The 14,624-nt window shown below is 36.0% G+C and overlaps 1 protein-coding gene across 1 annotated transcript in view; it reads left to right on the top strand.

Annotated features, from left to right (window-relative positions):
* FAM199X (family with sequence similarity 199, X-linked) overlaps positions 1 to 9,483 on the top strand; it is a 28,753-nt gene extending 19,270 nt beyond the window's left edge. Inside the window, exons 3-5 of the mRNA XM_043459805.1 lie at positions 6 to 91; positions 1,515 to 1,781; positions 3,072 to 9,483. Of these exons, the coding sequence (XP_043315740.1) occupies positions 6 to 91; positions 1,515 to 1,781; positions 3,072 to 3,242 (524 nt within the window). The 3' untranslated portion in view covers positions 3,243 to 9,483. The remainder of the gene's footprint in view (positions 1 to 5; positions 92 to 1,514; positions 1,782 to 3,071) is intronic.
* Positions 9,484 to 14,624: the final 5,141 nt, after the last annotated feature.

Below are 14,624 nucleotides of genomic sequence, written 5' to 3'. Positions count from 1 at the left end.
TAAAATAATTGATCCTTCTGCTCAAATCTCCCCTACTGACAGTGAGTTTATTATTGAACTTAACTGTCTCACAGATGAAAAACTGAAGCAGGTATGTAAAGAAAATACAGATTCTACAGCTATTAAAAATACCATTCTTTTATAACATGTGTACTTGAATCAGTTCAGTTCAGTAGCTCAGCTGTCTCTGACTCTTTGCGACCCCATGGACTGCAGCACACCAGGCCTCCCTGTCCACTGCCAACTCCCGGAGTTTACTCAAACTCATGTCCATTGTAGTCGGTGATGCCATCCAACCTTCTCATCCTCTGTTGTCTCCTCCTCCTCCTGCCTTCAATCTTGCCCAGCATCAGGATCTTTTCCAGTGTGTCAGTTCTTCACATCAAGTGGCCAAAGTATTGGAGTTTCAGCTTCAGCATCAGTCCTTCCAATGAATATTCAGGACTGATTTCCTTTAGGATGGACTGGTTTGATCTCCTTGCAGTTCAAGGGACTCTCAAAGAGTCTTCTCCAACACCACAGTTCAAAAGCATCAATTCTTCAGTGCTCAGCTTTCTTTATAGCCCAACTCTAACATCCATACATGACTACTGGAAAGACCATAGCTTTGACGAGACAGACCTTTGTTGGCAAAGTAATGTCTCTGCTTTTTATACTTGAATAGTCATATATGACTTGAATAGTCATATATAAATATATAGATAATTAAGGTCAAAATCACTGCTGTGAAATGTAATATTAGAACATGTGGTTTTAAGAGGTTTTATGTACATCTCATGTGGCCATACCTTTCTGGGATCATTTGGATCTAGAACCTACTTTCTAGTTATATAGGTTTTGAAATTTGACTTCACAATTTAAGGAGTTGTTATGCTAAGGTATAGACTTATTCCAACTCATCTTACAAAACACAAGTGGAGAGAATCAAAATATTATTGAGAGCTATACTTGAGTGAACATTTTAATTTTTGTATTTGTCATCATTTATGAGAAATTTCCCTGATTTCAGTGTTTCTCTCAACAGACATACTATATAATAATCTACATTCCAGCCCATTTTTCACTAGTATGGTAAATTGATGCCTTGCATTTGAAGACAGGTATTATGGGCCCCTACCTAAGATCTAGGAAACACTCTAATATAATCAGCAGCATACTTAAGTGGCAACCTTTTAAAAAATGCCTACTCTTACCTATTTTATTGTTAGTTTCTGTTTCTAGTGTTATTTTCTTACACTCCTAAATTCTGGAAGCTAGTAGCTTATCATTTACTGAATATACTTTATATACTTAAAAAAATCTAGCTTCATAATATTTATTCTAAAGTTTTGAACACCAGAATTTTTCTGGTACTTGTTTCTACATTTAGAGATTTCTTTTGTCTTTCTGATCCATCTGTATGCATCTGTAGCACTTTTGACAATCTTTAAGTACAATATTCTTTTTTTCTCCATTATTTTGAGGGCAGAACATCAAGGTACAGTACTAACCAGTTTTTGCCTGTCTGTTCCAAGGTCAGAAACTATATCAAGGAGCATAGCCCTCGCCTACGGCCCACAAGAGAGGCCTGGAAGAGAAGCAACTTTAGTTGTGCAAGCACCAGTGGAGTGAGCGGTGCCAGTGCCAGTGCCAGCAGCAGCAGTGCCAGCATGGTCAGTTCTGCAAGCAGCAGTGGGTCCAGTGTTGGAAACTCTGCTTCAAACTCCAGTGCCAACATGAGTCGAGCACACAGTGACAGCAACTTGTCTGCAAGTGCAGCAGAGCGGATTCGGGATTCAAAAGTAAAACGTCTAATCAATACAAAACTTTACCTTTCAATATTAACATTAGTGTTCCTTCATATACAGTTCTTGAAGAGTTAAAATTATCCTGCTCTATAGATGCCTGTGGGTTTTGATTTTAATTGAGCAAGCAGAATTCTCTGCTTTTGAGCAAAGCCCTCTACACTGAGTGCTTTGAAATGCTGTTTTGACCTACAGCCATATTACCTTCAATTTTATCTGATTTTTGTGTCTGTTTTAAGTAAGATCAATTGATGGAAATAATGAATGAGTCTCAAGATTGCAATACTGACTGCAACTTACTATTAAGCAGATCTCACTAGGTTGCTGATGTTGCTGTCTATTAGCTCCTAAAAATGTCCTGTATGTCTTGTGTGTGTGTGTTAAATGTTTTCTTGAAGTTTTAATCATGAATATTTCTTTGTAGCTCTTTTTAAAATGTAATAATGTTTTCTCTAATTTCTGCCTACTCTTTTCACAGTTGAAAAAACTCTATAATATTTTTGAATGCATAAGAAATAGAAAGTTTAAATGTATATAGAATAGTTCTGTGATGCTTAGCAGGAGAGTTCGTTTCCTTGCAGTGGTGACAGTGTGGAGCCAACTTACAGATGATAAGGGTATCTCTGTAACTCTTGGGAACCCAGTGGTGACTTTTCCTGGAAAGTGATTCTTTACTTGGTTCTTAACCAAAGTAGCAGAAACATAGCCAGCTTTGTTGGTTGCCAAGGGTTTCCTCTGTGTATGTGGTCATTCTTTTTTGGCATCTGTTCACCAGTGGCAAGAAATAGAGTACCCACTGGGTTTCTGATGGGCTTAAAAGATGGTATTTGCTTAATATGAAAAAGACATGGTTCTTTCCCAGCCATTGTAAAATTGCTAATGCTTTTGGATGAAAGGTACCTTTGAAGCATAAGCATTAGAGATTTTGACAGTGTTCTCTACATTTGTATTCATTATTGTTCACTGCATGTTTCTTCTGCACTGACACCAGTGTACCTTAATTTAATATAAAAAAGCCTTAGAAATGATTGGTTATCCATAACTAGTCAAATGATCAAGTTTCAAACCTTCCTAATCAGAAGATTCCCTGGTCAAATACCATAAATATAGAATCTTGAAGAATTGTTTTCATGCCTAAGCTAATGGCTCACTTACTAGAACCAGGATTGTACTGCAGAGGAATTTGAACATCTCTATTCAGAACATATGGAATTTGATCCATACAGTACTTTGGGGTGGATATGCCAGAACTGAACCTCACTGATTTAGAAATTTTTATTTTGACAGAAGCGATCCAAACAGCGGAAGTTACAGCAGAAGGCCTTACGCAAGAGGCAGCTGAAAGAGCAGAGGCAGGCTCGGAAGGAGAGGCTCAGTGGGCTCTTCCTTAATGAAGAAGTGCTGTCCTTGAAAGTGACTGAGGAAGATCATGAAGCAGATGTAGATGTTTTGATGTAATAAGGGTGAATTTATCGGCATTGTTTCTAAGCATTATTCTGTCCTTATTTGTTTACATGCATCTTGACCAAACTTTTGGTTAGGGCTGTGCTGACATACCATTAATAATTTAGGTCTGTGGTTCTCAGCAGGTGGTCCTCGGACCAGTAGCTTCAGCATCACCTGAGAAGTTATTAGAAATGCATACTCTTGGGTCCCACCCCAGACCTAGTGAATCAGAAATGCTGGGGAAGGGGCGTAGCATTGTGTTTTAACAGGTACCAGGTTATTCTGCCACACACTCTAGTTTTAAGAACCACTGATTTAGTAAATGTTTTGACTATTTAAACTTCAGAGTGGTTAAGTGGGCTTTTTCAGACTAGTACTTTAACAGTTTAGGAGATTTCAAGGTACTGCTGACAGATAATTTATTGTGTCAGTATAGAATGTGTAGAGATCATAATTCAGTTTCTTAATGTTGCAATTTCTTAGTTTTTCTAAAGGGCCATAGCATAATTCTCAATTCCTAGTGGACGTCATTTTTTTTGAGGTTGTAGGGATAGGATGTGGATTTCTGTTTACAATAGTGCCTTCATTAGGTTTATTTGTTTTCATTCATTATTAACTCAAATGTGTAAAAAATAGGCCCTAACATCTTTTGTTAGGTTTGTTTTTGTTTTTCACTTTATGTATATTCAGAATCCTTTCTGCAAGTGATGACTACTGAGAAAATAATGTTACTAGTAGCTGAATTTTAGACTTAATGCTACATTGATTAATATTCAAATGGAAAAATCCAGCAAGCAAAACAACCAGTTCTACTTTTCACTGCTTTTTGAAATTTTAGGCTGTGAAACTGTCTTAAAGGCAAGAAACACCTCTGTCAAGTTCTTTTTGTAGGTCTTTTTATTTTCAGCACAGCTCTAATTTTTAAATATTTGATGTAACAGCTTTGTGGCATGTGAACAAGTTAATGTTCAAAATTAACTCAAGAAAACCCTTACAGTTCTGCTAAACTCTGTAAATCGCTAGAAATACACTGAGCAGTGAGATATAAAAAAAACTTTGCTTCTTGGCTACTAATAGTACTCTAATTTTAAATGTGAAATCATAGAGTCTCTAAATGTTTTCATGAAGAGTTTGTTATCATGAACGTTATAAGTAGTGTGATTCCTTTTATTTTCCCACACATCTTTAAACATTCACACGGGTTAAAGAAAATGGAAACTGATACTACTGACAATCAAGCTGCTTTCTGACTTTCATAATTTTCTTTTTATTGTGGAAACTTTGGAGGTAATCATGATTTTGTAGGATGAGTTGTCAATATTTTTTTAAACTCTAGAATCAGAGGTTGATAAATTCCTACTTTTTTTTTTACACTGTATCATATCAAGTAATCCATTAAAAAGATTAACAATGTAGATCCTTAATTCTCAGCTGCGGATTCTTAATTCTCAGCATAACCTTGGCTTACAATCATGTTTTGAAATTTTTACTTTATTTTGGTTCTTCAAAAGTTAAAGAATTGAAACTAAGGGAAAAAATTGATATATTGCAGTTTTACTGAGGTCTGTGGTATGGTTGTAACATTTTGAAGACTACTAAATTCATACTTTAAAATTTTACTGAAATAACGGTATATATGTGTATATGGTTGTCAGTTGGAGTACTTCCTCTGACTTTCCTCTTACCCCCTCTTTAGTGCTTCTGACTAGCCTAGAGTGCCCAAAGAGAGCTTGGGGATAAACCCCAGGATACTCTTGAGGAAGATTGAAAGGGTCCACCTTGTTGTGTTTTCCCTTCTAAATATAGAAAGAGTAAATAGAAGAGCAAATACAGCTGAATTCTCTACCTGCTCTTAGCAAAAGCAAAATTCCAGGGAATGACTGCCTATTCTCTTTAGTTACTCTTCAAGGAAAACAGGCCCCTTTTGGAGACCTTAGAGCAGCATGTATCTGTTAAATACTTGGAAACAATTTACTTGACAGTGACCAGTAAAAGAAGATCCTAATAAGACCAATTCCTCTACTCTCCCAATAATTGCAGTCTTATTACCATAGATTTAACTTAAGTCACTGTTAAGCAAGTTTACCAAAGTGTCACAAAGCCAATTTTTAAAGTTTATAAAGGTTTGAGTGTTTATAGTAAAGTACACTATGAAGTGTTGTACAAATCTGGATGCACTGTCTTTATGGTACCATAAATTAGAAGATAGGTCAGTAAGGTGGCTTGGAAGGGATTGAAAGAAAGAACAGGAAAAAAAAATTAAGCAATTTGTGTTTGCTTATGATTGAAGAGGGAGATTACAAAGTCTTTACCTACCCCCCCCAATAAAACAACAGAAAAAGACAAAAAATTCTCGTCTTTGTTAACGTGTTATACTTTTTTTTTAATGTTTTAATGCCTCATGTAGATAATTCAGGTTTGAATTATTTCTTTCTTAGAATAAATAATAAATTTAGTCTAATCTCTTTCTAAGTTCAATTTAAAACAAATCCAACTCAATTTTTTTCTTTAAAAGTATAAAAAAGTATAAACCTCGACTAACCGATTAATAAAAATGTGAGACTTACTTGCTCCATTGTCAGTTCTCAACTGTAGAGAATTGACATTAGAGCAAATAAGTCTTTCCCTTTAAAAATAAGCCTTGTTACATGAGGGCATGATTAAAAAATAAGACTTCTTAATTAAGGGCATAATGAAGTCACATCACATTTATTCACATTTATTAGGGATCTTGTGTGTATGTCAATTATATCTCAACAAAACTGGGGAAAAAAGACCTTGTAGAAGTCTGTCAGTCCCTACCACAGGTTTTAAAAGTACAAACCTTGAATTTAAACAAAATGGCGTATTTTTTTCTACAGTTTTGCAACTGAGTTAAAGTGAGGCAATGTAGTATAATGTGTAGTGAAGTACAAAGGACTTTATACTGTTCTTCTGTCCCAAGAAGAACTTAGAGTAAAATAACTTTATTTTTTGAGACTTGTCTCATTTTTAGTTAAGTTGTGGCTGTTTTGTCCATTTTGTCAGTCCTTTGGGTTAACTAGATATTGCTGAATTAATTCCAGAAACTGATTTGAAATTTGATGACTCCATGGATTGGATAGACATCTCACTTTATTTAACTCTTAAAAGTGCTCCCCTCATGAAGGAAAAAATTTAAGAAACTACTATATAAAGGTATCCAGATTGTGATGAGCTTTAAAAATTGTGAAATTTATCAAATGTCTTCATTTTTAAGCCAAAAATGTTAGTTCATGACAAATAGAAAAGTCTTGTTCCCAGGATTCTCTAGCAGAGTCTTTTGTTTGTGGCTTACTCTTTATAGCTTCCTGTGCCTTAAAGGTGAACTCTAAACTCCTCGTCAATATTAGGCTTTTCCAAACTCAAAAGTAATCTAAATGTTGTAATTCATTTTATAAAATGCCCATGCTCTTGGATATCAGTAAGCAAAAGCATTATATCGAACTAATCAATGATAATAGAGTACATAACAAAAACCTTCAGATCTTAAGTTTCACTTATATAACTTGATTTTTGGCCCAGCTAGGTCATAGAACATTGAAGTCATCTAGAGTATAGTTTAATGTATTTGTTTATTTTTTCCCCTGATAAAAGTCATAAAGCAGAATACTTTTTATTTTACTTATTTTATTTTTTGGCCTCACTGTGCAGCTTGCAGGATCTTAGTTCCCTGACTAGGGATTGAAACTAGGCCCTCGGCAGTGAAAGCATGGAGTTATAACCACTGGGCTTCTAGGGAATTCCCAAGAATATTTTTTAAAGTTGAGTTAACTCTGGAAAGATAATTTTCAAGGCAAAATTACTTCAAATCAGAGATTATATAGCAAATTGATTTGTTTGTTAACTTTAGCAATTCTTTGTATTCATTTATGTAATAGCGTAACATTCCTCTTCCCTTTAACTTCATAACACTTCTGTCTACAAGAAAAATGTTTGCTCCAAACTGGGAAGGGGTTACTTAAAATCAGTTTATAGTTTGAGATGGTTGATAGGAAAATTTCCAGTTACAGTCAGATGATAGTATTGATGTTGAGCACACTGACATTCAATATGTCTAAACCTAGAACTAAGTTTAATCCTTAAAAGGACTATTAGGTAGAAAATAAATATTTGTATACACGTGTACTGTGATAACTTTGGATTCATTTTAAGTCTGACAAAGTAAGATAAGTTTTATCTTTACAATTAAATTATGCTAAGTGGTGGGAGGTATCGGAGAGATATTTAGACCTAGGCATCCTTATCAGTGTAGTATCTGGAACATATCTCCTTAGAAATGCTTAATTCTTATTTCTTTGGAAAATTCCAGAAGGCATAGAAGGAACTTGACAAATTCTAAGTAACTGGCTATTATTAATAAGAGTAAGAAATCTACTATACTTCAATAAAATATTTTAAGACAAAAAATAGGAAGTTGCATGGTATAGCCAAGTTGACTCACTAAAATTTTATTTACATATTTTTTCTAATATGAAGATTACTTGTTTTCAGTAATTGTATTTTAAATACACACTTCACAATTGTATTTTAAATTAAGGTTATTAATGTTTTAACCTAGATAACATAATGGTAAATTAATTTTTTAAATTTGATATCCATACTGAACTTGGAAAAACTGATTTGGTCTTCTCTGATTTCAGTAGGTATTGTTGGATTTCTTTGTTACATCTTTGTGGTCAGTGGAACCTGTGGAAATCTGTGTTCTTTTTTTGTGGTGAGGGGTGGGGGTAGAAAAGAGGAGAGTAGTCTAATTATACATAGGCATTTTGACTATATAAAGGTAGTTGTAGAATTAATATGTATAAACGACAAGTTAACACTTACCTATTGTGAATTGTTCTAAGGAACAGTGGCCTGAAGCCATGGCTTGTTTTGTGGAGCTGCTTGCTCTTTAATAATAGCTGACCAGTTGGATTTAAGTTGAGACTTTGGGGTTAGGTTACCAAGCTGAGGCTTTTAGGAATGGAGCAGACTGTGTCTGTTCCTATAGTGGATCAATTTAATTTCCTCTTTGAACACTCTAATTTAGATATATGTATTATCCATTCTAAATCTTTGTGTTGGGAGTTTTATAGAACTGTTTTCAAAAGCTATTAAGGATAAACACAGTATATGTAAAACATTTCACAGAGGTTAAAAATTTCAATTTTTTGTTTTAGTTTCAAAGGTTAGTTATGTAGCACCAATATCATAACCAAAGCAAGTAGGAAGTTGACTGGTTTGGAGAATCTTCAAGTAGTCTTAAATACTGTAATGTATCAGATTGTTAACCAGGATTTTTTTCCTGTATTTCTGCTAAATGTATTACTGTATTAATGCACTTTTGTATATATATATCTATATATCTGTCTTCTGTACATTCTGTACTTACTTCAGTGTATATAAAAGCTGTTTTTCCTGAAGCTGTGAGGGAAAAACAATAGCTGTAACACAAGTCACTTCTATTTTGAGTTTCCTCTTGTACTTGAAAGTAGTCATTCAGTAGTTAAATCTATATAGTATGTACGGTTATAATTAAAATGGCAATGTGGCAGAGCTGTCTTTTGAAACTGATTATAAGAATGAAAAGTGTTTTGGTTATGAAAAACTTGTAATATTTTGATGTACCATGGATTTGTACAAACCCACTGCTGCTTACTACTTTATACTTCTGAATCTACTCCTTTTCATGTCCCATCCTAGAACATTTATCAACAGAGAAAAATTTCTCTCTTCTCTTTTGCTCAGTTTGGTTAAGGCTCCATAGCTTTTGTTTTGTGTAAGTCCTAATTCCCCAGATGTCACTGGCAAATCTCTCTTCTCCTGGAAAGATCAGATTTCTAGAGGCATTAGAATTCATAGTAAGTGAAAATTAGGTCTAACGTTTTTTTACAAAAACCAGATCTATTTTCCTTCTAGAGTTTTCTTAAGTTATATTAAAGTAATGTCTGTGAGCAGTTTTATGTATTGGTACAGAAGCAGTTCAGCCTTTCAGCAGCAACTTTATCTCTTGCCACTAGAGGGAGATCTGTGGTTGCTCCCTCCTTTGGAAAATGTCTTGGCTGCTTTTCATTTGTTTTTGATTTCAGAGGTTGGAATTGACCTCATGCTCAAAATTCCTTTTGTGATATTAAATGCTTTGATTTGTTAGTCAAAGGTAAGTTAATTGAGCTTGTTTAATAAAGCCAATATAATTCATGCTTTTCTGGTAATGTTCAATTTTTAATAAATGTGAGTCAGATATTAAGTGAAATGTGTATCTGTGTGTTTATGTTTCTTAGGTACTGTAAAACTGTATATACTGTTTATTATGGTAACCCATAACCACACATAGCTATTTAAATGAATGAAAATTAAAATTTAGCTTCTTGGTTCCATTAGCACCACTTCAAGAGTGCTGTAGCCATATAAGATAAGAGACTACTGCATTGGAAAATACAGGATATAGAACATTTCCATCATCACAGTTCTGTTGGATAGTACAGATCTAGATATTTGATGTTTTATGTAGTGACCACTATCATCATTTTACCAGTGAATGGTAATCAGTGACTCAAAACTGCTGCCCACAGTTACTATTTATAAGTGATTGGTATGAGAGGAAGAGTGTGCTGTATTTCCTTTTCTACTTCCTTAAAGCCACTATCTAAGCTGTGAAATTGATGGTTTAATGGAGAAATTTCTCAGATATTGACTATTTCCCTTGACTATGAATACAATTTAATGTTTGAATGATGTGGAAATTGGGTGCCAGTTTCTGTTTTAAATTCCAGTTTATTCATTTGGTTGGCAGGATCCCACTATATGCTTCTTTTTCCTTAAAACAGCAGATAATTGAATTGGTATATTTTCTGCTTTGTCTTATTAAAAAAATTTCAAGTAGAAGAGTAAAGTGCATCCCCATATACCGTATCTATTTCAACGGTTCTCTCATGGCCAATCTTGTTCCTTTTACCTCTCCATCCACTAAACTGTGGAAAATTCTGAAAGAGATGGGAATACCAGACCACCTGACTTGCCTCTTGAGAAATCTATATGCAGGTCAGGAAACAACAGTTAGAACTGGACAAGGAACAACAGACTAGTTCCAAATAGGAAAAGGAGTACATCAAGGCTGTATATTGTCACCCTGCTTATTTAATTTATATGCAGAGTACATCATGAGAAACGCTGGGCTGGAAGAAGCACAAGCTGGAATCAAGATTGCCAGGAGACATATCAATAATCTCAGATACGCAGATGACACCACCCTTATGGCAGAAAGTGAAGAAGAACTAAAGAGCCTCTTGATGAAAGAGGAGAGTGAAAAAGTTGACTTAAAGCTCAACATTCAGAAAACTGAGATCATGGCATCTGGTCCCATCACTTCATGGGAAATAGATGTGGAAACAGTGTCAGACTTTATTTTCTTGGGCTCCAAAATCACTGAAGGTGGTGATTGCAGCCATGAAATTAAAAGACACTTACTCCTTAGAAGGAAAGTTATGACCAACCTAGACAGCATATTAAAAAGCAGAGACACTACTTTGCCAATAAAGGTCCATCTCGTCAAGGCTATGGTTTTTCCAGTGGTCATGTGTGGATGTGAGAGTTGGACTGTGAAGAAAGCTGAGCACTGAAGAATTGATGCTTTTGAACTGTGGTGTTGGAGAAGACTCTTGAGAGTCCCTTGGACTGCAAGGAGATCCAACCAGTCCATCCTAAAGGAGATCAGTCCTGGGTGTTCATTGGAAGGACTGATGCTGAAGCTGAAACTCCAGTACTTTGGCCACCTCATGCGAAGAGTTGACTCATTGGAAAAGACCCTGATGCTGGGAGGGATTGGGGGCAGGAGGAGAAGGGGGCGACAGAGGATGAGATGGTTGGATGGCATCACCGGCTCGATGGGCATGAGTTTGAGTAAGCTCCAGGAGTTGTTTATGGACAGGGAGTCCTGGCATGCTGCGGTTCATGGGGTCACAAAGAGTTGGACACGACTGAGTGACTGAACTGAACCGAACCACTCGCCTTAGCTCAATACTTGATGATAGTAAAGTTCACAGGTATTATTTTTCATTTTTAAATACTACAGTATCAAGTTTTTTTTAAAGATAATGGCACTTCTATATTATATATAACTATGATATCATCATACTTATTAAAATAATTCCTTAATATTAAATATCTGGTTTACTTGTTTGAAATCAAAACCATTACCATCAGCCTTATTAATTTCAAAATTATTCTGCTTTTGTTAGCACTAAGAATAATTATTTTTATTATTGCTTGATAAGTCCTAGTGGTGTGTCTTGAGCATATTTCCAGTGAAAACAAGATATGTATCACTTTTAGATAAAAACAAAGTCCAATTTTCTCTACTACTGTGTTAATAAAGTCATGGAATAATTTGGATTGCAGGTAGAAGGTAGGGAAAATAACTACAAGATAAGTTGAACTAGGTATTTTATCTCTCACCTACCTCTGGGTCAAAGAATTTTCTTTTTCAGCCAAATTGGACCACATGGTAAATATATGAATGCCCAGTATTTGTAAATAGGTATGCATGGGTACTATGGGGGGTATAAGGTAAAAGTAAAGATTCTTATTCTTTTTCCCTTAGAAATTAATTTTAGAAAATCTTTTAACACATGTGTGACTGAAACTGTTGGTTTTGGTTTTATATTTTGACTTACTAAAGTTTATACTTTCCAAATTGTAGAATTTGAGAGCTCAAATAGACTTTAGAGATCATTTAGCTTGGTGGTTCTCAAACTTGAGTGTACATCAGAATCCGCTGGTGGGCTTGTTAAAACACAGACGGCCAGGCCCCACTCCCAAAGTTTCTGATTCAGTAGGCACTTTTAATGACCTCCTAGGTGATTGTGAGGCTGGTCCATGAACACATGGAGAACCATTGATGTAGTGCAATCCTCTTTCCTGCATGTTGCAAATGAGGAAATTGACATTAAGAGGAAGGTGACTTTTTTGCTACAAACTAGTGACATAGCCAAATCTTGAGGTGTTTATTTGCACCCCAAGCACAGTGTTTTCCTGTTGTGCATTTGTTTACTTCAGAGAAGTTGCCTCCAAAGGATTTCTTCTGAGTCTTTTCAGAACGTTTGCATTTTCTTAATAATGGTAAATATTTATCTCCCCAGATTGGGAGTTTTAAAATAAAGTCTAGGGATTCAAATTGTTGGCAAATTTTTCTTGCATGCTGATATATTTTTCTGTGGAAGACTATGTATCTTTTTATCAAGTTCTCAAATGAATTTTCTTCCCCCTAATGGCCCAGGCTATGTTCCTTTAGGGCAGTTTTGGCTTTTAGAAATAACCAAGGATCATTTGGAGGGCTGTCTTATGGTTAAACATGGGTGAGAAAGCTGGCTACATTTGGTCAATGAGGTGTGATTTTAAAAGACTTTCTTGTGTGACCTAAAAACTGGCTTCGATCTATATTAAAGGAGTCCCAAAGTATCTGGGGCAATGACAGCATCATTGGACTGGGTAAATGGTAATACCATGAAGTGTGGATGTTATTAATTTGAGATATATTAGCTCTGGCTTATTGATTATAATAGTCTTCATTACTTCTTAGCATGTATCCTAGAGAAAAGTCTTCCACTAATGTTTTAAAAATATTGTCTTAGATTTCATGGAATTATTTATTAAGTTGGCGATAACAGAACTAGATGGTAATCTGAAAAGTTGAGGACTTCTCTGGTGGTTCAGTGGTTAAGAATCTGCCTGCTGATGCAGGGGACACAGGTTCGATCCCTGGTCCAGGAAGATTCCACATGCTGCAGGGCAATGCCACAACAACTGAGCTCACACTCTGGAGCCTGTGAGCTGCAACTACTGAGCCCATGTGCTGCAAATACTAAAGCCTGAGCACCTAGAGCCAGTGCTTTGCAGCAAGAGAAGCCACCAAAATGAGAAGCCTGAGCACCACAACTAGAGTAGCCCCACTCTCTGCAACTAGAGAAAGCCTATGCAGCACCGAAGACCCAGCACTGCCACAAATAATTTTTAAAGTTTTTAAAATATTAAAAATGTTGGAAACATTTTTAGATTTTATAGATTTTATTTAATTTAATGGTCATTAAACCAGTCTCTATTTTGAAGATGAGAAGCTTGAGGCTAAGAGAGATGAAGTGCTTTATCCAGGTTCTATAGCTGAATGATGATAGATGAAGGATTAAGTCTCTTGAGCTGTAAACTAGTGCTCTTTGCACTGTATAACACTGCTATGTATCACGTGGTTACTTTTCACAGTGGTTTGAGAGAAATCACCATAAGAGTTTGGTACAGAGCAGTAGTTAAAGTGTGGACCCCACACCAGAGTCATCTGGGGAATTTTTAGAAAATAATGGTATTTCCCCCCTCACCCAGAAATAGTGAATCATAATCTCAGACAGTGAGGCATGGACATCTACTGAGTTGTAATGGACATTTTATTTAGGAATAAGTCTGTTTACTGAGAAGTTGTAAAGACTGCACTGAAAATTCCTGTATACCTGCTACCTGGTGCCCTAATGTTAACATCTTACATAACTATGGTATATTTGTCAAAACTAAGAAATCAACATTGGTACATTACTGTTAACTAAACTACGGATTTATTATTTCTTCATTCATTATTTGATCTCATTAGTTTTTCCACTAATGTCCATTTTCTGTTCCAAAATCCAATCCAGGATCCCTCTTTCATTTAATCATCGTGTTTCCTTAGCTTCTCCTATCTGTGCCAGTTTCTTTCTTCACTTGTTTTTCATGATCTTGACAAATATAAGATGAATTGGTCAGGTATTTTGTGGAATGTCATCCTCAGTTTAGATTTGTCTGAGGTTTTGAGATTTGGAGGGGATTATGACAGAGGTGAGGTTGGCTTCCCAGGTGGCACAGTGATAAAGAATCTGCTTGCCAGTGCAGATGTGGATTTGATCCCAGGGTCAGGAAGATCCCTTGTAGAAGGGAATGGCAACCCACTCCAGTATTCTTTTCTGGGAAATCCCATGGACAGAGGAACGTGGTGGGCTACAGTCCATGGGGCTCCCAAAGAGTTGGATACAACTGAGCAACTGAGCACACACCATAGAGGTGAGGTGCCATTCTTAGTATCCTGAAGGGTACATACTATCAACATGATTTTTTTTTAGCTGCACCAAAGGTATATCCTAGCTTTATTAGAGGGCCCACACTGCAGTAAACATGAAAACACAAAATCCCATCAGTTTAATAAGAATAATAATAACCCCCCAAAATGGAAAACTGGGGGCAGAGAAGAGGCCCCTGGGCCAGGGACACATGGAACCCTGTTCATGGCACCAGGCCTGGCCGCAGGCCGCCCCCACCCCTGTTGCTGTTGCTATGAGGTTGGGGGAGGGGACCAGCAATTGTCCTGTGGGAGCCACT

Source organism: Cervus canadensis, chromosome X, assembly GCF_019320065.1.
Source record: "Cervus canadensis isolate Bull #8, Minnesota chromosome X, ASM1932006v1, whole genome shotgun sequence".
In the NCBI taxonomy this organism is placed as follows: domain Eukaryota; kingdom Metazoa; phylum Chordata; class Mammalia; order Artiodactyla; family Cervidae; genus Cervus; species Cervus canadensis.
This window is presented reverse-complemented; position numbering and strand designations above follow the sequence as displayed.